Genomic DNA, 27,919 nt, shown 5'->3' with positions numbered 1-27,919 from the left:
TCCTCGAAATATCCATCCTTTTTTTTAAACTAGCCGCGTCACATTCTTTCCTAGTTCAACTCACTACAAATCACAGCACTACGACAGAAAATCTACCGTCACTCTATAGCTCTCTTTGTAAACTGAATCCCACCTTCGATTCTTCGAAGAACTCTTATTCTCGCATGAACAGTTTACCCTCTCTTCTTGTTGAGTTACGCAACGGAAAGATCGGAAAGCCGCGTGTTTTCTCCATTTGATCCAACAACAAAGGTCCTTCGAGAGTCTCTCTCTCACACACTTTCTTTTGACGTATTCATTTCTGAACGGAATCTCAAGACACGGTGATACATAATTATTCAGAACATGATTATATTCGGTTTCGTAGTAACGTTACCAATATCAATTAGTTCTCATTGCCTTAATGCTAACCTAACCTTTAACCCATAATAGTGTATAATTATCAACAATATTTTTTCTATGTTATTATCAATATTCTCTACAAGCGTGTACAGATGAGACGGGACAATTAACCTCAAAAACTCTTGGTACAAAAAAAACGGGCATCCGGTCGCACACATGGTCGTTTTTGAAGTTGATTGTCCCAAAACTGAAAAGTCTTGGTGAAACAACCAGCATAATATCACGAACACTATCAGCGGCAAATAGGACTATACGCAGTCAAAAAATTCATTACACACTGAGTTCGAGTTTTGTTTTATTTATCTTAACCCTGTTTACCCTTGTATGCAATATGTTATTTTTAAGTACCACTAAACTAAAGCTTTGTTTGGAACAAATTCCTTAATTTTTATTTCAAATTAGATTGGAATAAAGCTTGTTTTTCTATATGCAATTTATAATTTTTCAAAACTAATTATTTGATTAAATAGACATTTTCTGTAAACAGTTAACATAAAACATTCAAATAAATATGTTGTGTTTTTGTTCAAAACACATTAAGTTAAATGCATTAACGAAAAAATGCATTGGACATACACACATTTTCACTGGTCCAACCATGAACACATCGCAGCAAAGATGCCAGGTGATTTTGTCAAAAATCAGTACACCACGAAGCAGACTTGTAAACCATCGACATTTTCTCTGACAGTCGCACAGCCTGCTTTTATCAGTCTCATTGTTCGTGCCATCAAACGAATGCGACCGAAAACTTGCCGAACAGTCGACTACCATCAAACGAAACGACATTCATTCTTCTTTGTGTGATCGTCGAACGAAATTTCGTGTCTTGGTACACGAGAGGGATAATTTGATGGTCAAACGACCATAATTCCCGATAGTTTACGACATCGCCTATCTTTTTCACGCAGCAGAACTTACAGACTCAATAAGCAAATACAATCTTTTCTATTCACTCCCTCCTGTTGAAAAAAAATTCGCCACTCAGCAGCGCCGGGTGATGTTTGGATGTGTTGGTCGAACAATGTGGAATGATTATCTCGATTATCTACGCAAGAGGGATGAAGTCAAACGACTAACCACAACAAAGATCAAAATTTCATTTGACATTTTTTTGCTCTCCGATCAAACGATTGCGCTCTCCACGATTGTCACGAACGATGTGTGATGGTAGTCTCCGGAAAAATTCAAACAATGGTGACCACTTACAAGCCTGCCACGAAGACGAAAATCATGGTTGGTAGAAATAAAAAATATGCAACTCTGCTTAGATTGTTGAAATAAGGACGAAACACAAAAACTGTAGACGCCTTAATGTTTACATCTAAAGCGATCAGAATCTGTGCACCATTTGAAAATCATCTGAACCGAAGATTATAAACGGTCAAATGGATGAATCTATTATATTATTGAATAGTTTGATGTCCTCATCGTTCAACTGTAGATACAATTTTGATACTGATGAATACATATATATATATATATATATATATATATATATATATATATATATATATATATATATATATATATATATATATATATATATATATATATATATATATATATAAATATATATATATATATATATATATATATATATATATATATATATATATATATATATATATATATATATATATATATATATATAAATATATATATATATATATATATATATATATATATATATATATATATATATATATATATATATATATATATATATATATATATATATATATATATATATATATATATATATATATAATTACAGGATGGAGTCCTGGTTTGCTTTTTTTAAAAAGCTTTATTTGTCCATTACACACTTTTACCTTAACAATAATCACTACACAATGTTTTCACTATGAAGGTCGAGGTCCAAGAGAGCGAGCATGTGGCCGGCAAGGCCTTTTATGGTGATTAACTGCTGAGCTTGCAGTCTCGCAGGTGCGCTGCTGATGGCTGGCATGTCTCCACGTCAGGTGATCTATACTTGGTCGGGTTCTACCGTAACTCCTCCGGGGGGTGAAAAAGTGGCGTCCGCGACACTTGAATTCTTTGCTGCAATTTTACTTCTTCTATGGCGTGTCCTTTTAGAGAGTCTGTTGGATAAGTCTTTGTAGAAGTTAACATGAACGTGAAAATGATGATAGCTGAAATGGTCGATAGCGAAAGGCCTCCGAATAAGCTCCAGTTCCAAACATCATTTTTGTACTGTTTGAGGTAGATGTGATCCAGTTTCTGTCGATTCTGGATTGTGTTGTTGTTGATTACCTTTATATCGGGAACATTTGCAAGTTTTCTCTCCACGATTAGGTTATGAAAAGATCCTTGCAAAATTTCTGCTTTCATCCTCAATTCTTTGGATGTAAAGTTTTGTTGGTTGAAGCTGATCGTACAGTTGATGAATGAAACCAATAAATTTCCGCTCACAGTTCTGTTGTCGGGACCACAATTTGTTGACAATAGGTCATTTTTGGCGTTGGTAATGAGAACGGAGTTTTCTGAGACAAATGTTGTCTTTGTTTTGTTATCACTGATGGTTTCGCAATGGGTTTTGGTGCCCATGATCATAGGTAAAATGCATTCATCGGAGAAGGGCTGGATGAATGATGATTGCTGTACGTACTGCAATGGTTCTGTTGTAAGAAATAACTCTTTCCCGTGTTTGATGATGTAGTTGGGACAATTTTTGATTACCGTATTGAAATTGTTTAGCGGGAACAACCGAAAAATCGATGACTCTTTTGGTGATAGTTGTGGTACCTGTAGGATGTACAGAAGGGTGTCTTGAGTGGTTGCTATCTTTGGAGTGACGTAGTTCATCGCTTCTTCTGGTAGATCAGAGTAGACTCCTTGTTCTTCAAGTAGTGTATAGATGAGATGTAATTCTGCCATTGACAGAATTCTGCTATTCGCCGTGAGAGTTTTCGATAGAAGTATTGCATCCTGGATATCAGTTAGTAGTTTGTTCAAAGTGTCTATGTTCACGATGGTCGTTATGATGTCGATTTCATTAAGGAGTATTTTGTTGACCTGGGAGTTGACTGCAATTGTGTTGATCGAGTTCGTTAATTGGAGAATGCGATCGTTGATCTGATTGTTGATTTTGACTTGTTGATTGTTTTCGCTGACAAGGTGGTTCAGCGACCCGTTGATGATCCTGAGGTCCTCCGCGTCCGGGCTGCCCGAAATCCATTTCCAGGTTGTTCCGATGATGTCCCATCGCTTCACTCTTTTCGACGGCTTAATTTGATAAAAGTTATTGTATAGTTGTTTAACTTTTTGTTTAATTATTACCGTTAATGGATCAGAGTCTTGTATTTTTTTATATGCAATGTTCGATAGTAGTTGAATTGTTATTTCAATATCTGTTAGATTAATGGGGTGCACAATTTTTATTACCCCTGTTTGAATTTTACATTTGTCGGTTTTTATTAAAAGGATAGGATTTTCATACAGATTTGTAATTTCTAATTCTTGCGTGTGTATAATTTTTAGCAATGTAATGCAATATATAAGGTGAATTAACATTTTGCACTGAGGGAGAGAGGAAAAGATTGAAAAGAAGAAAATTTAGAATGAATTACTGTTATTGCTGCTTTTTTGGGCGTTTGATTTTTCTCTTATGTCTTTTTATACCTTTAGGATTTTTAAACGTTTTTTCTGAAATATGTAATGCTTTAGTTTCTTTTGCTCTAGGTTGGGTTTTCGTTCTAATATTTGGAATAACGTAAACGTTATCACCTTCTGTTAAAATAGGGGGTTCTTCTTTGTTAGAATTTCTCCTTAAGATTTTCTCTTGAGAGTTTTGAATGTTCTTCCTAGCTTCTAGAAACAATCTTTGAGCATCTGCTATAATTCGTGCGGGTTCACTGATATTGTTGAGTGGACAGAGTCATTATACAAAGCAACGGAAAGTTTGGTTATTGATTTTGTATTCATTCCTGAGTATTTGTGTTTATTTGTATTGAAAATTTCGATTATTGTGGAGTGCGTTCTTTCTACTTGACCGTTGGTCTCTGAACAAGAAGCGTATTCTAATCTTGTGCCGAGGCTAGCTAAAAAGTTTTTAAATTGAATTGACAAAAATGTTGTTTCATGATCTGTGATAATTGTTTCTGGAACGCCAAACAAAGATATGTATTTTCCTAAGGCTTTTTGAACGTCTGTTAGGTTTTTTGACTTGAGGTAGATCATTTGCAAGTGTTTTGAAAAAGAATCTACTAATGAGAGAAAACTACACCTGTCGATAATAAAAATATCCATATGGATTCTTTGAAAGGGTTTGTTTGTTATTGGTCTAGGGCTGACTTTGATATTAAAAGGCTTTCTTTCATATTTGTGTCGATTACATATGACACATGAGTTGATGATAGCTTTAACCTTGCTATGCATACGTGGGAAAAAGTATGCTCGCTGTAGCTGGTTAACTACTTCAGTTACTCCTCGGTGTGCACGGTCGTGTTCTTGGGAGATGATTGTGCATTGCCTTGCTTCTATGGTGACATCTTCTACTTGATGATGGGCTAAAACGAAGTATCCGGATTGGCTGAAATGATTCTTATAGCAAATTTGGATAAGGTTAATAAGGTTTTCTGGGGCGAGAATTGCCATCTGTTTGCCATTATGGTATTTTTTTATAAACTCTGTTATAGATGCTTCATCGTAGTTTTGCATGGCTATTATCGTTCTGCGATAATTTACGAATGGGTATGTGATAGACTCTATGTTATGAGTACCATATCTAAAAATTACTTGATTTCTATAATAGTTCAGTGGACGCTCAGTTGAATTTATGAAATAATCATCCGAAGTGTCAGCCGAATGGACGGTTTCATCGTTGTCCTCTTCTGATTCAGTTGCGTCTTCATTTGAATTCAGGTTAATGTCAATTGGTAGTCTGCTTAAAGCATCAGCAACCACATTCGATTTTCCTTCTCTGTATTTGACAGTGAAGTCATAATTTTCGAGTTCTAAGCGCCAGCGCAAAATTTTAGCATTTTTTTCAGATGTTTTTATGAATGTCAAAGGTTTATGGTCAGTTACTAGAGTAAATTTAGCTCCGTATAGGTAAGGTTTGAATTTATTAATGGCCCAGATTATAGCTAGAGCCTCTTTCTCTATTGTGGCATACCGAGTTTCTGTGTCATTAAGCGTTCTTGATGCAAATGCAATAGGTCTTTCTATATTGTCTTGAGTTTGCGAAAGCACAGCGCCTAATGCGAATCCTGAGGCATCCGTTGTAAGAATAAACGGTAGTTCAAACTGAGGGTAAGTAAGAATTTGATCGGTGGCTATAGTTTGTTTTAGCGTATTAAAAGCCGAAGAAAATTCCTTATCATTTTTATCTATGACTGTGTCTTGTTTTAGGTACTTCGTCATTGGTCTGGTGATTTTAGAGAAATCTTTAATGAATCTTCTATAATAACCTGCCAGGCCTAAAAATTGTTTAATTTCCTTCGCGTTTTTTGGCAAAGGCCAGCCGATAATTTTACTAATTTTCTCAGGATTGGGTTTTATTCCGTCGCTGGAAATAATATGTCCCAAAAATTCCGTTTCTTTCTTTAGGAATTCGCATTTGTCCAGCTGAATTTTGAGGTTGAAGTCAGTCAAACGTTTCAAAACTTTTTCAAGATTTCCCAAATGGTTTTCTAAGTTATAACCGATTGTTATGATATCGTCAAGATATACAAAACAAATTGAGCCTATGTATTCTGCCAAAATGCTATTCATACATTTTTGGAATGTCCCTGGTGCCCCTTTGAGACCAAAAGGCATCCTTGTAAATTGATATACTGCTTTATCAGTAGAGAAAGCAGTCTTCTCCATATGTGCAGGATCCATCGGAATTTGATGAAATCCAGATTTTAAGTCGATTGTTGAAAAATAGACAGATTTAGCAAGACTGTCTAGGATTTCTTCGATCTGTGGCATTGGGAATTTATCGTCTATAGTCTTTTCGTTAAGTTTCCTATAGTCGATAACTATTCTCACTTTCCTTTTTCCTGATGCATCTACTTTTTTGGGGACTACCCAAATTGGTGATGAATACGGACTGGCGGATGGTTTGATTACCCCATTATCGAGCAATTCTTGAATTTGCTCCTCGACATCCTTTTTGAAATGGTAAGGGTAACGATAGCTTTTTGTATATACCGGTCGATCGTCTATTGTATTTATTCTGTGAGTAATTGCTGTAGTCGCAGAAAGTTTTTCTCCCTGTTTTAAAAGTACAGCTTGATTTTTGTAAATGATGTTAATCAGTTTCTTTTTTTCGAATGCTGATAAATGGGATGTTCTTATCAGGTTTTCTATGTCCTGTTCGGTTAGATCTTTCCGATTATTTGTTAGTATCGGTGTAATTGTGTCAAAATTGTTTACATTTAAATTCAGTTTAGGGAAACATTGAGGTAATTTTTTAGATTTTGTCGTTACATTAATCGTTGACTTCAAATTTTCAGATCTGTACAAACCCGGTTGAATGCAAATATTTTCATCTAATTGTTGAAATGTGGGAACTAACCAATCGCCGTTCTTAGTTGTATTTACGGTGATCGTGTGGTGGTTTTCCTTTTGCTTGGGGAAGTATTTTGAAAAGGGGAAAGTAATATTTAGGAAAGTGATGGTTCCTTTTGGATAGTCGATTTTGGCGTTGCATTGGGCCATGTATTGCGAACCAATGATGCCATCAAAAAAACTATGAAATTCTGATTCGTAAAACGTTTGAGTTGGAAGTTTTGGGCTCAAAACATTTTCGGTCACCTTTTTGTTAATAGTTTTTCTTCCCATCATGTTCCTGATACTAGTGTCTGTAATTTTTATGGTGTTTAGGAAAATACCTGGTCGAATTATGTTTTTATTTGCTCCAGTGTCTAATAGGATATTCAAATTTGAATGTTTGAATTTGCATTTTAAATAGGGTAAATAGTTTAGGGTACTTTTGGTTGAAGTTGGACTGTGCAAAAATTTAAATCTGCATCATCCTCGTCGGATTGTTCGTTTATGTCTCTATCCTCGTTTTCGATTTCTTGGTTGTTTATTAATTTTTTATTCAATGTCAATCTACTTCTGATAGATGGGTCTATGTCCATCGGTTGTGGAGCTGGTTGTCTAAATCCGTCGGTCATGGGTGGCGGTGTGCTTTGTTTTTGTGTGTTGAACGATTTTGAATGTGTGCCTTGGTTTCTTTGTTCAAAATCTTTTTTAGGATTTTTTCTGAAGTCCTGACTTCTAATGTTAAGGGCTGCAACCTCCCTTGATTTGAATTTGCATAGGAATGCGTAAGCATCTTCTATGTCTGCAGGTCGGGCTGCCTGAGCATATCCGAAATAGGGTTCACATAGGCCTGCGATAAACGCCGCAAGCGCGTCCTCTTCAATAAAAGCGTTTATAGCCGCCCAATTTTCCTTGTATAAAGGTTTTTGTTTGGCTAATGTTTTGATATTTTGCACAATCTCCTTTATTTTTTGGTGATAATTGGAGATTGATGTTCCCTCTGCCATTTTGCACTGCCATAGTTGGCTTTTATAGGTTGAAAGTTCTTGTCTGTCACCTAGTGCACTTATCAGTATTTCTTTTATTTCAGCAAAGCTTTCGGGGTTGCCAGCGAGGCACAAAATGTCTTTTGCTCGTCCCGTAATTTTATTAGCAATTGCTGTAACGTAGAGTTTAAATTGATTTTGAGTCACTAGTGGCTCAAAATTGTCTAATATTTGCTCAGCAGTAGCGAGCCATGACGATAACTGCTTGCGGTTACCGTCAAAATTCGGGATCATTTTTATGGGATCCGGAATTTTGAATAAGTTTTCCACATTCATGGTGGGAAAACTTAAACTTTGGAACCTTTGGTCCTGTTCCAGTTGTTTATTTCTAAACGTCTCCATCATCAGACGCATGGAGTTTAATTGATCTATAATCTCCTCCATGGTAGTTTTTTCTTGAGTAGGAAATCCGTCTATTGAAAGGTTCGTCAGGTTTGGTAGATTTTTCACCGGAACGTGTGCAAAATCTCCAGACGAATCCGAATCGGTGCTATAATCTGATTCTGTTATGTTAGCAGAATTCAGTAACTCACTGCGGGCTTTCGCTAGTGCGTTTTTTATTTTTCGCTCTTTCGGCATTAATGTTTGCCCGGGGCGCGTTTTTTTTTTTTTGTTATTCTACACGTTCTCTCAGAACTCGTGTAGAACTGCTGAACTGTGGTTCTCTTAGAACTCCACAGTCTCGCGTGGAGTAGAATTTCTCTTGGAACGATTCTAACTCCGGGCGGTTCGTCACACAATTTATTTTGATGTTAGCCTCTCTTAGAACAACTAAACATCAATCAAAATAATGATCACCGCACAGCGGGAAAATTTTAATATTCTTCACTTAACACTTAGAAAAATGTAAGAAAAAAAAAACTTACCCTTGCAATCGTTGGCCGGCGGTACGTTAGGAGTGTCGTGCGGTGGCCCCTCAACTCCAACCTTGGTCAGATGCTTAGTCGCGGAGGCTCTCTTGCGGCTGTTCCTTTCCTTGGAAATTCACTTCACCTATACACTGTTTTTCACTTCACTTACTAACGCACCTACCGTAGGCTGCGCCAATTACAGGATGGAGTCCTGGTTTGCTTTTTTTAAAAAGCTTTATTTGTCCATTACACACTTTTACCTTAACAATAATCACTACACAATGTTTTCACTATGAAGGTCGAGGTCCAAGAGAGCGAGCATGTGGCCGGCTATATATATATATATATATATATATATATATATATATATATATATATATACATATATATATATATATATATATATATATATATATATATATATATATATATATATACATATATATATATATATATATATATATATATATATATATATATATATATATATATATATATATATATATATATATATATATATATATATATATATATATATATATATATATATATATATATATATATATATATATATATATATATATATATATATATATATATATATATATATATATATATATATATATATATATATATATATATATATATATATATATATATATATATATATATATATATATATATATATATATATATATATATATATATATATATATATATATATATATATATATATATATATATATATATATATATATATATATATATATATATATATATATATATATATATATATATATATATATATATATACACTGAGGTTTTTTTTTACGCGGTTTTTTTTTACACGGTTTTTTTTTACGCGGCTTTTTTTACGCGGATTTTCGAATTAACGCGGTTTTTTTTTACGCAGATTTTCGAATTAACGCGGTTTTTTTTTACGCGGATTTTCGAATTAACGCGGTTTTTGAGAGAAAATATTCTAAGATTTTTTCAAAGGAAAACAATTAGAATCTTTTTGTAGTTGGGAAAATCTTAGCTCTGAGACTAAGAACGTGATACATGAGATCTGAGACCTGAGACCTGAGACTTGAGACCTGTGACATGAGACCTGAGATTTGAGACCTGAAATATGAGACTCGAAATCTGAGACAGGAGACATGAGATATGAGACATGAGACAAGAGACAAGAGACCTGAGACAGTAGACATGAGACATAAGATGAGACCTGAGACCTGAGACATGAGACATGAGACCTAAGACATGAGACCTGAGACATAAGACATGAAACATGAGACATGAGACCTGAGACATGAGACATGAGACATGAGACATGAGACATAAAACCTAAGACATGAGACCTGAGACATGAGACATGAGACATGAGACATGAGACATAAGACCTGAGACATGAGACATGAGACATGAGACATGAGACCTGAGACATGAGACATAAGACCTAATACATGAGACCTGAGACATGAGACCTGAGACATGAGACCTGAGACATGAGACATGAGACATGAGACCTAAGACCTGAGACATAAGACATGAAACATGAGACATGAGACCTGAGACATGAGACATGAGACATGAGACATGAGACATGAGACATGAGACATGAGACATGAGACCTGAGATATGAGACCTGAGACATGAGACATGAGACATGAGACCTGAGACATGGAATATGAGACTTGAGACATGAGACATGAGACGATCTGAATTTCACACTGTCAAATAAGCCTCACTATACTCTACTATTCTATTAATCTCATTTATTTTGTTTTTTATCATAAAAATAAACTATCATTGTACACAAATTTTTTAAATAATCATGGTTCTTACGCGTTTTTTTAGTAACGTGCTTTTTTGCGCTAATTTTTTAATTAAAATGGATTTTTTACGTGGATTTACGAATTTTGTGGTTTTTTGCGTGGATTTTCGAATTAGCGAGGTTTTTTTTTACGCGGATTTTCGAATTAACGCGGTTTTTTTTTACGCGGATTTTCGAATTAACGCGGTTTTTTTTTACGCGGATTTTCGAATTAACGCGGTTTTTTTTTACGCGGATTTTTTTTACGCGGGACCAAATACCGCGTAAAAAAAAACCTCAGTGTATATATATATATATATATATATATATATATATATATATATATATATATATATATATATATATATATATATATATATATATATATATATATATATATATATATATATATATATATAGTTACGGTAGAACCCGACCAAGTATAGATCACCTGACGTGGAGACATGCCAGCCATCAGCAGCGCACCTGCGAGACTGCAAGCTCAGCAGTTAATCACCATAAAAGGCCTTGCCGGCCACATGCTCGCTCTCTTGGACCTCGACCTTCATAGTGAAAACATTGTGTAGTGATTATTGTTAAGGTAAAAGTGTGTAATGGACAAATAAAGCTTTTTAAAAAAAGCAAACCAGGACTCCATCCTGTAATTGGCGCAGCCTACGGTAGGTGCGTTAGTAAGTGAAGTGAAAAACAGTGTATAGGTGAAGTGAATTTCCAAGGAAAGGAACAGCCGCAAGAGAGCCTCCGCGACTAAGCATCTGACCAAGGTTGGAGTTGAGGGGCCACCGCACGACACTCCTAACGTACCGCCGGCCAACGATTGCAAGGGTAAGTTTTTTTTTTCTTACATTTTTCTAAGTGTTAAGTGAAGAATATTAAAATTTTCCCGCTGTGCGGTGATCATTATTTTGATTGATGTTTAGTTGTTCTAAGAGAGGCTAACATCAAAATAAATTGTGTGACGAACCGCCCGGAGTTAGAATCGTTCCAAGAGAAATTCTACTCCACGCGAGACTGTGGAGTTCTAAGAGAACCACAGTTCAGCAGTTCTACACGAGTTCTGAGAGAACGTGTAGAATAACAAAAAAAAAAACGCGCCCCGGGCAAACATTAATGCCGAAAGAGCGAAAAATAAAAAACGCACTAGCGAAAGCCCGCAGTGAGTTACTGAATTCTGCTAACATAACAGAATCAGATTATAGCACCGATTCGGATTCGTCTGGAGATTTTGCACACGTTCCGGTGAAAAATCTACCAAACCTGACGAACCTTTCAATAGACGGATTTCCTACTCAAGAAAAAACTACCATGGAGGAGATTATAGATCAATTAAACTCCATGCGTCTGATGATGGAGACGTTTAGAAATAAACAACTGGAACAGGACCAAAGGTTCCAAAGTTTAAGTTTTCCCACCATGAATGTGGAAAACTTATTCAAAATTCCGGATCCCATAAAAATGATCCCGAATTTTGACGGTAACCGCAAGCAGTTATCGTCATGGCTCGCTACTGCTGAGCAAATATTAGACAATTTTGAGCCACTAGTGACTCAAAATCAATTTAAACTCTACGTTACAGCAATTGCTAATAAAATTACGGGACGAGCAAAAGACATTTTGTGCCTCGCTGGCAACCCCGAAAGCTTTGCTGAAATAAAAGAAATACTGATAAGTGCACTAGGTGACAGACAAGAACTTTCAACCTATAAAAGCCAACTATGGCAGTGCAAAATGGCAGAGGGAACATCAATCTCCAATTATCACCAAAAAATAAAGGAGATTGTGCAAAATATCAAAACATTAGCCAAACAAAAACCTTTATACAAGGAAAATTGGGCGGCTATAAACGCTTTTATTGAAGAGGACGCGCTTGCGGCGTTTATCGCAGGCCTATGTGAACCCTATTTCGGATATGCTCAGGCAGCCCGACCTGCAGACATAGAAGATGCTTACGCATTCCTATGCAAATTCAAATCAAGGGAGGTTGCAGCCCTTAACATTAGAAGTCAGGACTTCAGAAAAAATCCTAAAAAAGATTTTGAACAAAGAAACCAAGGCACACATTCAAAATCGTTCAACACACAAAAACAAAGCACACCGCCACCCATGACCGACGGATTTAGACAACCAGCTCCACAACCGATGGACATAGACCCATCTATCAGAAGTAGATTGACATTGAATAAAAAATTAATAAACAACCAAGAAATCGAAAACGAGGATAGAGACATAAACGAACAATCCGACGAGGATGATGCAGATTTAAATTTTTGCACAGTCCAACTTCAACCAAAAGTACCCTAAACTATTTACCCTATTTAAAATGCAAATTCAAACATTCAAATTTGAATATCCTATTAGACACTGGAGCAAATAAAAACATAATTCGACCAGGTATTTTCCTAAACACCATAAAAATTACAGACACTAGTATCAGGAACATGATGGGAAGAAAAACTATTAACAAAAAGGTGACCGAAAATGTTTTGAGCCCAAAACTTCCAACTCAAACGTTTTACGAATCAGAATTTCATAGTTTTTTTGATGGCATCATTGGTTCGCAATACATGGCCCAATGCAACGCCAAACGCCAAACGCCAACGCCAGTCTCGCAGGTGCGCTGCTGATGGCTGGCATGTCTCCACGTCAGGTGATCTATACTTGGTCGGGTTCTACCGTAACTATATATATATATATATATATAGGTGATATATATATATATATATATATATATATATATATATATATATATATATATATATATATATATATATATATATATATATATATATATATATATATTACTTATCAGGAAAATTAAATAAATTTTTACGACCATTTTTCGAAAATTAGCACAATTCCAAAGGACTGAAGCGACTATCAAATCACACACAAACGGACCGTACTGACATTTTGGAACCAGAACGTCAGTTCTTCTTTGATTTCAATGGCATTTTGGTACCAAAACGGCAGTGCGGTACTAAAATATCAGTTCGGAAATTGTCTTCTCTTTCACCCACTTGAACAATTCAAGCATTTTAAAAAATGAGTTTCTCTGGCGAAAGTTAGTCAAAATTCAGAAAAATCAGAATACATGGCATCCCTTAACTGTAAGAATGTAAACAACAGTGGAGAGCAGAATAAAAACAAAGTTGAAGCCTGTGTGGAAGGTTTTTTCCCGTTACCTCGGTAAGTTTTTTGTTAAGTTATTCAAAGTTAAACCAATTTAAAACAAAATTATATTATATTTCAGCATTTATCATAGTAGCAACAATGATGGTTTGGAAAAGGCGAAGAGATTGCTGGCAGGATGGTCGCAGCCGGCAAAGCGCGGCTCCTATTTCCGACAGTCGGGTAAAAATTCACAGCCGGGACTCAAAAACATCGGCATGGTTTCTGTGGCTACGCTGACGGTGGAAAACTTTCCTTCTATCACGCCCGGAAATTCGATATGTTCCGAAAAAAAAGATGTCCCGGTGAAACAGAGGGACGAACCCGAAACTCGAGTAAAAATATCGAGCTGCTGACGAACCGAAACCCAAAGACTGTTTTAACTAGTCATCTCTGGTTCAACGATATCCAGAAATTGTTAGGTAAGTACCTTATTTTTATGAAAATGGACGCTTACAAACTGCTGCAAAAAAAGTTGTAAGCCTACGAAAAGGATGTTAAACATTTTCAAAACACTTCGACTATTGTGAACAATTTTTACACTGCGATCGCATTACATGCTACATCGAATTGATAAAAAAAAAATTGATTTGAAAGAAAACATCCTAAATGTTCATTTTTCCCCAGGTTTCTACATTGTATTGCTGGATCCGGAAACGGTAGCAGATGGTTCGAAAGATCAGAATATATGTGAAGCTACAGTGAGTACTCTTTTTTTTCTTGCTATGTGAATTTCCTGTGAAATTAAATCAACTTTTAAAATCTGATTCTCAATTTGAAATCAGAATCTGAAACGTAAATTACGATTTTGAATATGGTTTCTTATACTGATTACTAAGATAAAATATATTTCTGTTTTGTTTAAGCCACAGTTAGAAGCAAAATTTTCATTTTTATAGGTACTCTTTGACTTCAAGAAAGATGTTAATATGAAGAAACATCTTATTATAACTTTAATGGGTTAAGCTTTCGTATTGCAAGGTTTTCCTTGAATTTTTTTTATTGTAAACACAAAACATTTTACGTAATTGATCAGTTTGATGTAAAATCAAGTTTGAATTTTATTCAGAACTTAGAATCCTACTTTTGATTTTATGTTACTTTTTATATAGCACTTTTTTTTTGCCTCTTATGTAGGATGGTTCTGTTAAAATCTGGATTCCTATTGATTAGTTTTTCTCTTAAATAACTAAATGCATTAAACAGTACACTATAACACTTTTAATTTATTTTTATTTCAGCTTTCATCAATGAACTGGAATCTATTTCGAAGAAACTGTTCATTCTAGTAAGAATGTTTCATTCATGCTAAGCAGTTGTGCGGTTAAAAAATCAAGTTTATTATCTGACAAAAAATAAGTACAATTTTTGCAATTTTCATTTTAAGTAGAAGCAAATTAATAGGTAAATCAAGTTTCTATTTTACTTTAATTCTAGATAATTGTTTAAATTTAATCAACAAATAAAACTTTTTAGTAAAAATTCAGTTCAAGACGCTTTCGCTGTTTGTTAAAATGCAGCCTCAGTAATTTTGTGTGTATAGACTAAAAGTTATGTTGTTGTAATAACACAAATAAACAATGAACACAGCTTTTATATTTATCAACATCAGAAGGTGACAATTTCCAGTTTTTCCTTTCAATAGAAGTTCGTGGCAAGCATATCATCGTTTTACTTAATATTGTTTCGTAAATTGTGAGGGAAATATGTACTGGGACAATTTTCAACCGGAATTGGCAATCACTTGATGATTATGTAGTGTTGAAAAACAATATTTCTTCATGAATTCACAGTCACGAGCAGTAATAAATGTTAAAAGCAAACTAAGTATATAAGAATGAAGAATCGCTGGAAATTGATTAAAAATTATGCTATGAAGTTATACCCGGCGTTAGATACGTTGCATAACTAAAGGCGATTTCGACAACACATGCATGTATAACGGAGGATTACATAAGTGAAGGCGATTTTAGTGCTCTAAGAATATTTCAGATAATTTTTTTTGCAAATTCTAAAATCATGCAATGCCCAAATATTGCTCTTTTTTCTTAGGGATGAAAATCCCGTAAAAAAAGCTCTCATGTATACATTGCAAAGTTATGCCAAATTTTGGTTTCACTGAGCGTTTTTTGATACCTCGTAAGCCAGCCTTTTTGAGGACACAACGATGGTAAATTTTGGTATTAATGAACACCAAAAAGTGGCATCATTATGCCCTTTAAACTCGTTTTGAAACGTTGGCTTAGCAAGGTATCATTAAGGTTTCAGTGAAACCTACAGTTGGCATAATTGTGGTATCGGCATATGAAAAGTGAGACCCAAATTTTGGCATTGTACCACCTTTATTCGGGCAAAATGATACCTCATTTTACTTTCAAGGCATGATAGCAAAATTAGGTATTATTTTGCCATAAAAGTCTGCTCGGGGAAGCATTTGGAATTTTATTTCTATTTGTTTTCTCTTGATTTCAACCTCTCATAATAGAGTTTTAGTTTTATTGGTACTGAATCGAAAGAAATAGTAGCAAATTTGGAACGAATGATTTATATAAAAAATAGAAAATTGTATTTTTGCATCATGCATCATCAATTTTTTATTTGAAATATATATTTCAGAATTCACTGGACCAAAAGTTACAAGTTTTGAATCATTGAGCCACCGAAATTATTGTGTTAAGTTTTGTAGAGTTTCATGATTTTTTTACCCTTTGAGTTTGTTTCGAACTGCCTTAGCAATTTTTGAACTAGCATTTGTAAATATTATGAAGGTGTTTTTTATTCTTTATGATCAAAAAACTCGTTAAAACCTTCAAAATAGAGACTGATTAATGTTACCCCAAATCATCAAATTCTAAACAAAAGCACAATCGATTTTTTAATCAAATTCATTGACATTATATTCTAAACAGAGACGAGTAATGTAAAGTAGTCTAAGAGATTTTTGCAACCATATTTTACGTTCATAGGAGTGCAGTATTGGTTTTGAAAATATTAAACATGCCACATTCCTCTTAACAAAAAATATTATCGAAAAATATTGAGTGATCAATGATACTCCGTTTTGCAATACTTACATGTTTTTTTCCATCAGTCGAATCTTAGGTATGTTTCTGATCCAGGGGATGTAATCTGTAATGTTCGTAAAACCGGTATAGCTATCCGTGGAGCAATAGTTGGAATGGTCTTCCCGTTTTTTAATGAAAGAGATAATTCCCTGCAGGTGCCAGCTTTTGCCACGCTTGACGAAAAATCCACCCCCACTATCCCCATTGCAGACTGTAGTTCCATTTCTGTGCCCCGCACAGTAGATTCCATAATCAAGCGTATAACCGAAATAATCCCGGTCACTGATAAGACAGTTCAAAGTATCGATAACTGGAAGATCTACTTTTTTGAGGATCGGCGAAACTTCGTCATCCTCTGCCAGATCCCATCCGATGGCGGTTCCTTGAGAGATTGCCGATTCCATGCTCAAACATGCCGGGAGAATGTAGTTTGTAAACCGAACAACCTCGGCTAGTTCCAAAATGGCAATATCATTCTGTAAACGTCTGCTACTGAAGTTTTCATAATAATGTATCTTTTGAACTGGGAACTGCCTGGTGTCTTCGTTAATGACGTCCAAATGATAAAATCCTAGTCGTACGAAGATTCTTTTCACATTTAAACGCTGGTTAGAGTCAACATTCAATGTACAGTGCGCAGCCGTTAACACAAATTCTTCACTAATTAAAGTTCCGCCACAGGCATATCGGTCACAATTTCTATCTTTATGATATATGGCTGCATGCCAGGGCCAATCGCCACGATTCACGGAAAAGCCCCCTTTAATAGTCAGCCGGTGGCGAACTTTAGGTTCTCCACAAGGAAACTGTTCAGCAGTAGAGCTACTCAGTAAGAAACTTGTCAAAATGCAAACTAGAATCATAGTGTCTTAGATAATTTTCACCGTTCAACTAATCCCGAAATACTGTCTACTATTTAACAACCGTACTCGAGTCGCGTCTATATTCGAATGTCGTCCTATTCCACCAGGAATCATCCGCAGTTCATTAAAGTTTCTGATAAGAATAAACCAAATCATTATCAATACGCAACTCGTCTAGCGAAGAAATGTCGATGGCATTCGGGATTTCCCATCTTCGTACAGGATCCACTTCTTTCGCATTATGACTCTCAGATTACGAAAAAAAAAACTTTCACCATGGTTTGATAACCTAGAATACACGTTTGATAACCGAGCTGGAGCGAAAAAACGGAAAACGGTACGAGTATCAAAAATGCTCCTCTTTTGAAAGTTTCCAATCTTGTTCAGTCCAAGAAGCTTATCGGGGCTCACCAAGAATTGCTTTATCAAAGCTCGTTTTAGTTACAGAAAAAAAAAATCTTGATTAAAACCATTCTTTTCAATAGTGGCTTCGAATCATTCTGATTCGAACATTCTTTCTTGAAATTGAAATGTTGGATTTGAGTTTAACTACTTTTCATTGAAATAATGACAGAAAAAAATTCCAAGTCAGCTAATACCTGGTAGGAGAGAAAAGGGCAAAACGAGCACCCTTGACAAACTGAGCACCCCTCTTTTGCAAGAAATACACATAAAGTTTCACGAGAAAAAACTTGTAGTTCTTATAGCATAGCCGTAGGAACGGGGGGGTTTTGGGGGTTGAATCGATTCAATTCAGGGGGGGGGATCCCCCCCCCTCCCCCAATTAGGATCCAAATCAGCAAGCGAGATATTCTTCTCAACACTCAAAATTTTAAATTCATAACCAAAATATGATAATTGAGTAAGGTTAATCAAGAGTGACAATCTAGACTAAAAACTAATGCAAAAATCTTAAAAAACCCACCCCAAGTCCAAAATTATGCTCCATTTTTTTAAAATTTTCTAACTTGGTCATCGAACTCCGGTCTGAATATTAAGTTTCGAATTAAATTAAACCCATTTCGGAGGTTCTGATTTCATAATTCCCATAACCAAAGTTGTATTTCTTTTTTCGTATTTCAGATTGTGTATCTGTATGTTCAGGATTCTAAATTTTCAGTTCGAATAATCATAACAAGTTAGAAATCAGAAGCTGCTTTTAAATCCTGGTTCAAATTTGGTTTTACCATAAAAAAAAATTTAAATCACGTTTTTAAAGATCATATGCATTTTCAATATTTTGGTAATAGTTTTCCGAATATATTAAAAAAACATTGTTTTTATATTCGAATTCGAAGCTCTTGAACTTAATTCTTACACAAAGTACAAACATTTCAAGCTTCAATATGACAATTCAAAATTGAATAGTAAGATTCAGATCTTGGTAAATTTATATTTAAATTCTGATTGAAAATTAATAATTTAAAAGCGAATTTAGACTTAACCTGAACAACAGAATTTGAATAATTGATTCACGAATGAGGGCTCGTTAACTTTGTTCATAAAATTCTGGTCTAGAAAAATATTCTCTAATCATATTTTGTGTTCATTTCAGAAATAATATGGAAATCCGGATACAAATTGTAAGCGCAATTTTTGAATTCTGGTTCAGAATGCAGATTCACAATTCAGGGAATGGTTGACCTTGTAAATTAATTTTACAACCAACATAAACTGTTAAGGAATTCAAGAGATCATGAACAGAACATATTGCGTACCACATACGAGATATCTCGATTTTTCGCTTGCCAACAGTGTGCTAAACTTTGAAGTTGAATTAAGATTGCTTGTCAATTCAATATAAAGATTTCAAGATTTCCTAAATAAAATTAGATTGTAAACACAATTCTGCTGAAAATCACAAATAAAAGGTAGAATTTGAGTTTTTGGTTTTATTTGAAAAAAAAAAACAAATTTCATTGAAAAAATTCATTGAAAGCGCAATGTAATATTAATGCTGTTTCGTTATAGCCAAATTTCATACTTAAATCAATAATATTGTTCAAGTTTGCATCCAGAAAATTGGATCAGAAAATCTGAAGATTTTTATCTACATATTACTTTTTGTGAAAATTAGATTTATGTTCATCAAAGGTTAAAATCTTTGAATTTGAAAAATTGTTTGGGCTGGTTTAATTTGGAAAAGAAAATGGAAAATCCTTCTTAAAAAGCTAAATTTCTACCCAAATCTACTAAGGCTCCTAAAAAAATTCTAAGATTTGAACCATCGTTGAAAGCGAATTTAGCTCACCTTTTGGGTTTTGGAACAATTTTATACAGTTGAATTACGAAAAATTTTCATGCCAAAATACTTAAAAATGAATAATCAAAAAGTAACAAACATTATTTGTTTGATTTTCTTTTGTATTCATGCATTGTTGGGCCAAAAATCATAGGCAAAAATCAGTCAACCCCCCCCCCCCCCCCGGGGCCGGTTCTTCCTACGGCTCTGTCTTATAATATTAATTTTTGCAAAAAATAAATCTTTAAAGAAATAAAAAAAAACTAGGTTCTCAAGTGATGGAAACAATAAGATTTTCGTTCACCGATAAAAAAACTCACACGATCGTTAAATCATCTTGATCTTAAGTACGCACTGATACATGATTAATTCTCATTGTTTCCTAATTTTTCACTTAAATCACTTTCAAAACGCGTTTCTACTTTAACTCGTTGATTCGGGCAGACAGAGCATCACTGATTGGGGCACGATGAGCATTTTCTTCCGTAGAATCTTGCCGAGAATTCAACTCGATGAAGTCATCTGAGTTATAGAGCTACAGAGAAATTTTTTTTGACTATTACGTGTCACTGAAAACTGCAGCCTTTTAAATAAATCAACCTGTAATGACAAAACCTGTAATTTTAAATTGTTTTCCTTGGAAGTTAACGAAGATTCGTTTATTATTACAGCAAAAGTCTTGTAAAAAAGTTGTACACTAAAAATTGAATGTCACGTAATTTGTTTTTTGACCTGTAAAATTACGGTAAATGTCCTACCCCTTTTTGTTACAAGCCATTTGCTTAATTTTACAGGAAATAATTTTTGCTGTGTACAGCTTAACTAGTTTCATTATTTTGATTGTTGCATTGAAGGACTAGTAGTTGCATCCGCAGAACAGAGCATCAGAAATGAGTGTGAGTGTGAATTGTTTGTTTTCTAAAAACCTTTTTTTTAACTTTTTTCTTTAGCATTTTAAAGCTTTTAGTTTCTACTACAAAGTATACCTGAAGAAAATACACAACTTTGCTTAACGTATCATAGTTCTATATTCTCAACCTCAGGAGACACGGAAAATTAAAAAAAAAACATGAAAAATGCTCAGCAAAAAAGTTATAATTTTTATTGTGCCATTTTTGAACCTCTCGACTTTATATTCTTTATCAAAATATGTAAATTAACAACATTGTAAAATCACTTATCGATATGTATTCAGGAAAATTCAGGATATATCATTGATATTTCCAGAAAAATTGTCTCTAAAAAGGCAAGTAGAAGTGTTGCCCAGCAATCAGTCACGCAAACTAAAGAGCTCGTAAGTTATGTACCCGGCTCCAAGCCAATAATGCGACAGATTAGTTTTGATAGACGACAAAATTGGTAAAAAAAAACAACGTTTCACAAATTTAGGTAGTGAAATTTTTTAACATACCTGCTTCTGACAAGGTCTCTAGCAAAATGAAGTTTATATTTGCCAGTTGTTTTAGGAATATCATCATGATTTTGCAAGGCTCAGCTTCTGTGGATTGAAAATTGAATTTTTCCTAGCAAAAACTTTGGATTTCGATGTTTTGAAAAGCTTGTGATTAATTTAGAATGTTTTTGTATGATTTTTCCAGCAGGTATTCCAGTAAAATCGTGTTGTAGTGCCACAAAAATAACCAAGTTTTGGTAAATTCAAAACAGCTCAATCCACCGAGTTGTTTCCGTCTTTTGTCAAATACGATGTGTTAGTAAAAACAGTAGCAGAAATTGAAAAAGAAGGATGCAGTCACCGAAATCACAGATCAGAAAAATATAACTGGAAAAAATCTGATCAATATTATAACTGAAAAAAAGTGTGCGCTGACCGATGGAAAATAAAATATAATGGTTTCTTGAAAAAAAAAAACGAAACATTTTTTAAAATATTTTGTTCAAAAATAATCATAAGATTACTTTGATTTCTTTCTCAGAAAGATTTCCGATCAAACGAATGGTTTTCAAGATACGCGCACTCATAACTGGACCATTTGATAATGAACTAAGCTTAAGTTCAGTTTTCCACATTCACTCATACCTGAGCCCGAATTTGTAGGACCTATTTGAAAACGCTTTAATCACCCAATCACACCATTCCAGATCATCTCCGACTACTGCAAGAACCACCATCTCTACAAGCCGTTCTCGCACATGATGATCGACCTGTTCAAGGAGGTGTACTCCTCGCTGGTGAAGGAAAACAATCCCGGCCAAAGTCAACCCACTGGGCCCCGAGACAAGCAATCCCAGGCAGAGGCTTTCGAGGAACAGAAGTATGTTGTTTTTTTTTATTATTACAAAATATTCAAGAAGATCGTACTAATTATGGCTTATTTCAGGAGTGACACCGATTCCGGTCGCAGTTCGGACCATGGAGAAATGCTGGAGATCAACCGGAAGACTCGGCAGTCTCAGGTCCCGACGAGCTATGGCATCACCATCAGCAGCCAGGATCTGGACCAGGCGCGGTACTTTGGGTCCACGACTAATTTGCGGGTCAAACGAGCCGAACCGGCCGATGGCAACAAGTTCCGATCGCTGCCGCGGCCGACCGACTCCACCAAGCTGGAAGCAGTCCGAAACTACGTGACCATCGGCTACTCGAAGAGTACCCGGGCGACCGAGGCTGCCGACCCGAAGAAGCTGCACGTGGTGAGAAGGCGTCACAATGCCGAAGTAGCTCGGAAGAGAAACGACGCCCGACGGAACACAATCGACGTGACCATGGTAGAGGTCAAGATGGCCGAGGTGCAGCAGCAGCAGGCAATGCTGGCTCGGCTGGGTCAGGCCAAGTCGACGACGCAGCTGCACCAGCTGGAGGATGATGGAGGGTTCGGGGACTTTCAGCGGCGGATCGACGAGATGAACTTCAACGCCACATCGATGCCAAGTGAGTGGAGCTTTTGATTATTTTTTTGTTGAATTGTTGGCGCATTTGTTGAACCGAACGGCATTCTTCTGAATGTTTATAGCTCCAGAAACCCACTTATTTTGTCTTTATTTTAGATCTCGGAGCCCCAGTGGTATCGGTGCAGCCTCTAGCATCACAAATGACCGCCGACAAACACCCCGAAGGTTATCCGCCAGGAAGTACGACCAGTCGAGCCAACGGCCTTGGTCAACAGCAACTCCACTACTATCCACCAGAGTGTACCAGTGGTCCGGAATTTGTCCTTAATGCCCACAGTACTCCAAAAATGATCGACCTCACGGATGCCAAGGTAAAGTTTTTTAATTTCCCACAGGAAAAATAAAGAGGTAGACATTTATTAACAATTGACGTAATTTTCTAGACACAACACCGGCGCACGGTAACGATTCTGATGCTGAACGGAACCAAGGTTAACATCGTGTGCAGTCCGACCACCACCGTTGCGAAGCAAATTTTCGAAGCCATCCTTCGGCTGGAAAACCTCACCGAGAACTTCTTCCTCGGACTGTGCGCCCTAATAGGCGGCGATTTCGTGTTCCTTCCGAGCGATTTAAAAATCTACAAGGTGAGTGTATTTTATCCCTGAAAAACCTCCTCCACTAATTGTTATTACTATCCGGTAACAGGTGGCGCCACAGATTTGGGTCAACACTTCGAAAAAAGCTGCCGGTAGCGGAGACAACGTCGTATTTACTCTCTATCTTCGGATAAAGTTCTTCCTGCCAACCCTGAGGGGTGTGGGGTAAGTCCCATCGACAATCGCTTTTCTTTCTTCCATGCTAAAAGCCTGTCTCCCTCCTTCTCGTTAACAGCTGTTTGGAATCGCGGCACCTGTTGTACCTGCAGCTGCGCAAAAGCATCCTGGAACGGCAGATTCTCTGCTCCGAGGATGACCTGATAGCGCTCGGGGGGCTGGCCCTACAAGTGGAAGTCGGTAGCTTCAAAGAGAGCGTAAGTTTCCCGAATGCAGTGTTGCCAATTTATCATATTGAAATTGAATCCAAAATTTACAGATGAAATACTCGGAATACTTTACCATTTCGCACTACCTGCCAGAGGAGGTTTACCGGCGCAAAAAAGAGCTGGCCAAATATCTGCGCAGTTCACACTTTTGCAAACGGGGTCTACATCAGCTGGAGGCGGAACATAACTTCATCCGGTACGTCCAGGAGCTGAAGGAGTATGGGCTGCATCTGTACAGCGCCCTGTGGACCACGGATGAAAACATCACCCTGGAGGTTTACGTTGCCATTTCGCTGAGTGGGGTGGCGATTTTCGAGCGTAATGTGAAGTTCAATGCCCGCGGGGGATACTATCAGCACCAACAGCCGGAGGTTCACGACTATAGCAGCGGCAAGACCTGCTTTCAGCGGCACCTGTATGCTTTCTTCGACTGGCTGGAGATCGAAAACATTTGCTTCTCGAAGCACGTGTTCTGTGTGGTGGTTCGAAGGACCGAGAGCCTGAATCCGAAAGACAAGACCCGGATCAAGTACAAGCTGCGTATGGATGGAAGGAAGTAAGTAACCTAATTGTACTCTGGATAGTTGGTTTGAGATCCCCGTCATGCTGTTGACGAATTCTTATTTAATTTGAAATTTGAGTTCTGAGACTTCCTCCAGGGCACAGGCTTAACTGTGACCCACGCCACGTTGAGAATTTTTTTTCTGGGATTTTCATCCTGTAGGATGTTTCATCCATAAAATCACGTTGAGAAAGTACTTCAACAGTGCTTTACAGTCAACTAAATAACCGCGTTGAATTTGTAAATGATGGTCGCAGGTGAATACAGGAACGGTCAGTTGTGATAGCGACTGCTAACTTGGTTGATGTTGAGCTTGACTTTCATGAAACTTACATAGCTGACAGAGTTTCTCAAGACTGTTGATCGAGATGTCTTGTAGAATAACACGGCCAATTTTGGCAGGAGCGAGAATATAAAGCGTTCCAGAAGCGGATTAAGTTAAGTATACTCTAGACTGCCGCTCAACTTACTCCATTGATTGCGACATTTTAGAGAGATCTGTTGTGTTAGCGATTATTAACATTGCAGCTGTGTACTTGGACTCCCTCATACGCACTTTCAGCATAAGCAGACGTTTCGATGCCACAAAAGTATTTTCATATTACACTTTAGCTTCTTTTCTCAGGATTAAGTTACTGGGGTCTTTTTCTAGTTCAAAAAGTATGTAGACGTTTAAGATACTTCTAACGCCCAGTCCACCATGGCTAATACGGCCTTCGAATTGCCGTGTTGGTCAGAAAATAACCAACAACGATTACCTTTTCTTCCACTCCCGCAGGAGCTACTTCGCGTTCAACCTCGCCTCGGAGCACCACAAGTTCTACATGAAGCTGCGCAATTCGTTCCTCTCGATCAAAGCGCTCTCAAACGAGCTGAACATCCCGATCTATGAGCCGGGTAGATCTGCGATCCCACCGAACACGGCAGCAGCGCCCCAAACTGACAATGCTGGTCCGGCCAAGCTGGACGTGGCTGATGTCGACGACAAGGCAGCTTTCGACGCCAAGTGCGTCGACAAGATCGACAAACCGTCGAAAACGAGCGGCTTGCGGGTGCGGAACCTGAAGAAATCGATGCTCAACGATAACCGGTTGGCCAAGTTGCGCCAGAAGTTCCTGCTCAAACGATCGAAGTCCTCGGTCGAGGGAACAGCCCCACCGGCGGCAGCTTTGAATCAATCGGTGGAGATAGCCAACCAGCAGAACCAGAATAAGGAGAACGAAAATCCTGCCCTTGGAATGAGCAGTGTTCCATCGTTGGCTTCGATGATCTACTCCTCGGAACAGGTCAGCATGTCCCCGGGTGATTCGCCGAAAACGCACAGCATGAACCGGAACAAGGTAAAGATGGGCACCCGGGTGTTTTCGGCGCAGTTTCTGAACAAGTCCTACGACAATTTGTACGATCATGTCGGAGGAAGTGGGGCGCTCAGCTCCTCCAATTCCTTTACGAATCTGGCTAATGGCAGTTTCGGAGAGGATGACGGGATAATGTTAAACTTCAACGAGAGGAATGTGGATCAGCATCTGATGATCGAGAGCAGTGTAGACGATGCTCTGTCTATGAAGAGCAGCATGGGATCGATGTATTTTATGGAGAAGATTGAGGAGAAGTCTATGGAGGGTAGCGCCGATACGCTTTCGCCGAAAGCTTGTGTGATTCGTGAGTAGCTTTTTCAATTAAGTTGTATAATCAAATTAATGTTTTTCATATTCTTATGTCACAGAGTCCAGTATTCGCAGCGAAAGCGGAAGATTTGAGCTGCCGAACGAAACCATCTCCGATACGCTGCTGGAGAAGTTCAACAACCTGAGCTGCGGAGGAGGAAGCAACGATCGTATTCTGACTTCGGTGGTTGTGGTGAAGGACTTCATCAATCCGGACGAGAAGCAGCGGCTAAATGAAACCAAGGCTGAACTTTTGGCCCGGAAGCGATCGTTCCTGTCCCGGAGTCAGGAATCGGTGCTGTTCAAGAAGAGTCCCAGGTTGGTGGGTTTCGGTGACGATCAAAGTTCGGATGGCGGGATTGCCGATTGTGGGAGCACCCGTGAGGAACCTACGGGAGCCAGATATACCCTGGGTATCAGCATCGTCCAAGGGTCCGATAACAACGTCTACGTGAAAGATTTGGTTGCCGCAGGTCCTGGAGCACGGGCAGGTGTCAAAATAGGAGATCAGATCATTGCCGTCGATGGAAGATCGCTGCTCAATCTGCCATATTCGGAGTCGTTGTCGGTGCTACAGAACACCGGAAGGACTGTTGAGCTAGTGCTTTCGCAAATCTACGTAAGGCCTGCGTTGAGCGCCAGTACCTTAAACATCAGCCACGATCAGGACCTGTACCCTTCCAAGTTGGACGCAGTTCGACAGGTCACGGCATCGGTGGCCAAAAGCAACAGTTTGTACATAAAAAATGGATCTCAAACCACCAATCAACGGAGTCCGGCTCAGCTGGGCAAATCTTACGAAGATATCGGGAGCCACTTCGACGCCCTTCGGACTTTCTATCAGAATCAGCAACAGATGCAGAACCAGCAACAGTTGATCAGTGAGGAGCGCAAAGTTAACCATCAGCACTACACCAAGAATGTTCCGGACATTTTGAGGACCCGGAATCGGATTGGCGATGGTCTGGTCGGCGGGTTTGGAGGCTTGAGCCCGTCGAAAAGCATGCCGGATCTACCGAAGGTAAGAAATGAACTTCAATTTTCAAGAAAACTGTTGGTTATGATTTTTGGCACATTTTTCGAAACTGTTTAAATGAACATAGGCACCCCTAAAAGCAGTGTCCTGTGTTATAGTTGAATCAACTATATTTATTTTTGAATCATATTCAAACACTCAAAGCAATGCTCTGCTGGAATAACTAAACCAACACGTGGCTTTTTTCTCTGATGTTCTGACAACTTCGATAGTTTTAACAATTTTTCTTTCTCCCTCCATCTTCACAGATCCTTCAAGCGTACGCCAAACCATCACTGCCGCTGGATTCCAACACGCCAGCCGCCAACAATTCATCCGGACGGCTCCCAATCAACGGCTCTTTATCGTCGGTGGCAGCCCTTTCGAGCGTCGGATCCAGCCGAACCTTGCCGAAGACGCTACCCCCTCCCAAGGGCGCCGGTCTCTGCCGGAAGTACACCGGCCCCAAACGCTTCCCGGTGACGCCCGCCAAGGACTGCGTCCGCACCATCTCGGCCCATCCGGCGGTCAAGGTGCAGCTATCGCTCTCGAACGCTTCCGAGGACGATCAGGTGTTCATCTAGACCCTTGGATAGCATCCTTCCACTCAACAACTGAATAAAAAAACCCAAAAAGTCTTAGGTTAGAATCTGAGCAATAATTTTTTGAACCGTTTGCAAACGCTTGAACCCGCTGTACGGTGTAGAGCTCGTGTTTTTTGTTTGTTGTTGATATTCTACGCCCTGCCTTTCTATTTCTTTCTCAATGCACCGGCAGTTAAATTTCTTTGAAGAATGCTTTGGTT

The 27,919-nt window shown here is 37.5% G+C and overlaps 1 protein-coding gene across 2 annotated transcripts in view; it reads left to right on the top strand.

Annotated features, from left to right (window-relative positions):
- The window catches only part of LOC129748529 (uncharacterized), a 443,948-nt gene that overhangs the window by 381,810 nt on the left and 34,219 nt on the right, over window positions 1-27,919 (top strand). For both annotated transcript variants that reach the window (XM_055743186.1, XM_055743192.1), the window contains 10 exons: window positions 22,076-22,248; window positions 22,315-22,865; window positions 22,982-23,196; window positions 23,269-23,472; window positions 23,534-23,649; window positions 23,720-23,858; window positions 23,921-24,426; window positions 25,211-26,094; window positions 26,159-27,120; window positions 27,384-27,756. In XM_055743186.1, the coding sequence (XP_055599161.1) occupies window positions 22,076-22,248; window positions 22,315-22,865; window positions 22,982-23,196; window positions 23,269-23,472; window positions 23,534-23,649; window positions 23,720-23,858; window positions 23,921-24,426; window positions 25,211-26,094; window positions 26,159-27,120; window positions 27,384-27,698 (4,065 nt within the window). In that variant the 3' untranslated portion in view covers window positions 27,699-27,756. The remainder of the gene's footprint in view (window positions 1-22,075; window positions 22,249-22,314; window positions 22,866-22,981; window positions 23,197-23,268; window positions 23,473-23,533; window positions 23,650-23,719; window positions 23,859-23,920; window positions 24,427-25,210; window positions 26,095-26,158; window positions 27,121-27,383; window positions 27,757-27,919) is intronic.

The sequence above is a fragment of the Uranotaenia lowii genome, chromosome 1 (genome assembly GCF_029784155.1).
Source record: "Uranotaenia lowii strain MFRU-FL chromosome 1, ASM2978415v1, whole genome shotgun sequence".
NCBI classification, from domain to species: Eukaryota; Metazoa; Arthropoda; class Insecta; order Diptera; family Culicidae; genus Uranotaenia; species Uranotaenia lowii.
The sequence above is the reverse complement of the archived record's forward strand: the minus strand, read 5'-3'. Positions and strand labels throughout refer to the sequence as shown.